The sequence below is a fragment of the Sorghum bicolor genome, chromosome 3 (assembly GCF_000003195.3).
Source record: "Sorghum bicolor cultivar BTx623 chromosome 3, Sorghum_bicolor_NCBIv3, whole genome shotgun sequence".
NCBI classification, from domain to species: domain Eukaryota; kingdom Viridiplantae; phylum Streptophyta; class Magnoliopsida; order Poales; family Poaceae; genus Sorghum; species Sorghum bicolor.
In genome coordinates this window covers 66,226,154-66,229,952 of record NC_012872.2, presented here as the reverse complement: position 1 = coordinate 66,229,952, position 3,799 = coordinate 66,226,154, and the positions used below count along the sequence as shown (strand labels likewise).

At 42.8% G+C, this 3,799-nt stretch overlaps 1 protein-coding gene across 1 annotated transcript; it reads right to left on the bottom strand.

Moving 5' to 3' along the window:
- Nucleotides 237-689, bottom strand: LOC8085405 (E3 ubiquitin-protein ligase EL5). The gene has a single exon (XM_002456510.1). It carries the CDS (start codon nucleotides 687-689, stop codon nucleotides 237-239), a length of 453 nt encoding a protein of 150 aa, XP_002456555.1.

The following is a 3,799-nucleotide window of genomic DNA, read 5'->3' as shown; positions in this document are numbered from 1 at the left end:
TTAAAGGATAATTTTACGTTCTCACCATATGCCTGCACAATTTTGGGAAGAATAATTTACCTATAGGAACGTTGACCTGTATAATTTACCTATAGGAACCTACTATGCAGTATTGCTCCTTTCAACGCTATACAATTAACTCCATGTCTCCGTCATAAACCGCCGCACCGTGCGCTTGCATGTCCGCGCACCGACACCGTTTGATGGCCCCGGGCCGGCACAAAAACTGTCCAGGGTCACACCACCGCGTCGAGGATCTCGGTCCGCGACATGGCGACGGCAGCCCGGCACACGGGGCAGATCCACTTGCGCTGGAGCCACAGGCTGATGCAGTCCGCGTGGTATACGTGCCCGCACGGCCGCAGGCGCCGGCACCGGCCCCAGCTCGCGTCCGCAAGCCGCGCCTTGCAGATCGCGCACAGATCCACGTCGCCGTCGCTCGGCTCCGGGCCCCGCTTGCCGGCGGCGCCACCCGGCTGATGAGGGACGGCGACCACGACGTCGACGTCGTCCTTGTTCTTGTTCTTGTTCAGCAGCGCTTCTTGCTTCCCTGCCGGGGACGAAACGCCGCCGCCGCCGCCGACCTTCGCGCTTCCCGCGCCGTCCTGGCAATGGCGCACGGCACAGACGATGGTGCAGATGAGCACCACGAGACCCGCGAGGACGCCTAGAAATATCGCACCAGCCATTGGTGACCGGATGTTCCCGTGTTGCCCAGCAAGATGTGCGGTTAGATGTCGCTAGTTGTGAAGCAGGCTACGGTTTCGGTTAAAAGTCTGTAATTACGATTTCGAATTCTCAATTCCAGGTAAATAGACTCGGTTAAGTACTCGGATTCCGTCCATGTCAAGGGCTCCTCTGCAGATTCGATTCAAATTTTAGTCCGAAAAGGAGCTAGTTAACATTAGAATCTCGTTGACATAGAAGAGAGAATGCACGGTAAAGAAACTTGATGCTAGCGACGGATTGACATAGAAGAGAGAATGCACGCTAAAGAAACTTGATGCTAGCGACGGATTCCTCACTAGTAGATTCGTCAATTTGTGTGCCCAAGAGCACTTGGCACAGCAAGCGAGAGTCTACTCCTCCGTGTCCTTCCCTCCGCTCATCTTCTTTGGGCTGGCTTAAAAAAAGTTTTAAAAAACAGTATGAGTAGATTACTTCCGCTATACAACAAATTAATAGACGGGCACTATCTCCATTTTAGATTATAAGTTATTTTTTCCTTAAAAAATTATAAATTATTTCAATATTTTCATGGAGAGTCAAAATATCTTAAATTTAAGTTGCAGAGTTGCAATGCCACATAGGCTTCTAACAGAAAGTTTAAGCTTTATTTAGACAGGTCAATTCATTTTCCTCTAAGCTTAGCAGGGATCCTAACGAACTTGTAAACTAATTAAATAAATATAACTTGGCAAATTGGTGAATATAATTAAGGTTTGAACATTGCTAGTATAGCAAAATACATACATACCAGTTAAACAAAAGAATTAATAGATAATCTTTTCAGCACGATCATCACAAAATCAATCATGAACAATACTAGATTAGTTGCAATCTATAAAAGATAATCACTAGAATTTTTCAATCTTCTTTTTTGGACAAATAAGATATAATATTTCTATCTAACCCACTTATTAACAAAAGTGAATAGCAATATTCACACAGTAAACACAAATTTGTACGATCATAAATTCATAATACGGAGTATTAGCCATACAGAGTAATTGCTGCAAAAACAAATAAACACGGGTACTAGTCCAAGAAATTTAAGAACTAAGGCCGCCCAAAGTGTATGGCCAGAGTACCTTTGTCCACGAATAAATTTACATATCACTTTCTAAGAAGTCAAACTTTTTAAGTTTAACTAGAAATATATATCAAATAATATCAATATTTATATCTGTAAATAAGTATATTATGTTTAATCTAATAATACATATTACATATGATAGATATTAATATATTTATATATATTTGATCAAACTTAAATAAATTTAACTAGTACTAGGAAACATTTGTGGATAGGGGAAGTACTTGAGAGAGAGAGAGAGAGAGAGTCCAGGTCTTGTTTAGTTGGAGAAAAATTTTTGTAGCACTTTTGTTTGTATTTAGTAATTATTGTCTAATCATGGACTAACTAAGCTCAAAAGATTCGTCTCGCAAATTATAGATTAACTGTGCAATTAGTTATTTTTTATCTATATTTAGTGTTTTATGCATGCGTCTAAAGATTTGGTGTGATAAGAAATCTTGAAAAATTTTGGAAACTAAACAAGGCCATGTGTGTTTGGATTTTCTGGAGCAGAGCATGTAGAGAAATCGGTGCCCACTTGAATAGAAAATTATTTGCTTGCTGCTTGTTGTTACTTCTTAGCCTACTCACCTTAACGCCGCACATACTTGCTCTCTTTTTTTATTTGCATGCTGGGTTCCACGAGTGGTGCTCACCACTGCAACTCAAAGAGACCGATGCTAGAAATCTCTGATGTGACCTGATTTTGTTTTGGGCTTCACTACACAAAATTGAGTAGCAATATTTGCATGATAAACTATTGCCATAATCCTATCAATACCCTATGCTATCCCTCTAGTATCGGACAACAAATTGTTGATCACCTTTACGTGAAAATACAAACTCATACGGTCATAATATTGGCCAAGTGGCCAGAACAGAGTAATTGCCGCAAAAACAAATGAGCACCGGTACCATTCCGACAATTTTAAGAATGTGAAAAAAGCTTACCTCGGCATGATTGAGATCAGGAACAATAGACTAACTATATGGATACTGCTAGTGCCCGCACGTCCGGACAGACGCGTATATCCGGACGTTCAAACCTGCACTCCGTTCCTGTGCGCACCTACATCCCACCCGCGTCCGTCCACGCAGGCTCACACTGCTTGAACCCACCCGTGCGGCCGCGACTGCACCCTGGGAGTCCCTGCTCCCACTCCCTCCGTTGCTCACGCGCATGCACATAGCCAGCAGCTGTAGCAGGTGTTACAGAAATGTGGCTAAGCCAACATTGAGAAGAAGGGGAGAGACAACATATGTGCAGTCAGTGCCAAAAGGAGGAAGAGACACGAGGTGAAGGTGAGGAAGCAGAAAAGCAAAGACAATGATGCAACATTCGATCTACTTTTGAAACATTCGGATGCAACATTTGCAACATACGTCTGAAGGCAGATAAAACATATGAAATATGCATTTGAAACACACTATCTGCAGCACAAGATATACTTTTGAAACATCTAGATGAAACATTTGCAATATTAGTACGAAATATTTGAAGCACTCGAGACATGCTAATGAAACACTTGCAAAAAACACCATGCAACATCCAGATCAAAACGCTTTCAACATGTATAGAGAAAAATTACTTGTTGCAACATCAAACCAAAGCTACTACAAACAACAGAAACAAAAGGCGCAATGCGAGGTGCAACACCAGAAACTAATGCAACAAAAGAAAAAAGGCTCGTGCAACACAAAACATATACTAGTGCAACAATAGAAATAAGCCTACTGCAACAGAGTTTGTTGGAACCCTAACCACTGCTGCGTCCCTTAGATCTAGATCCAGATCCAAAGGAGTAAGAGGAGATGGAGGAGGAGGAGAAGAAGAAGAAGGAAAGCTCGGATCTGGAGAAGAAGGAGGATGAGGATGAGGGGAATGACTTAGATCCAAAGAAGGACCCACCTACCTTGCCTGAAGCCACCGTCGTCGACCTCCTCTCTGGTTGCATGGAGGTCGCGGAGCAAGGAGGAATGCAGGGAGGGAGGGGAGGCAAC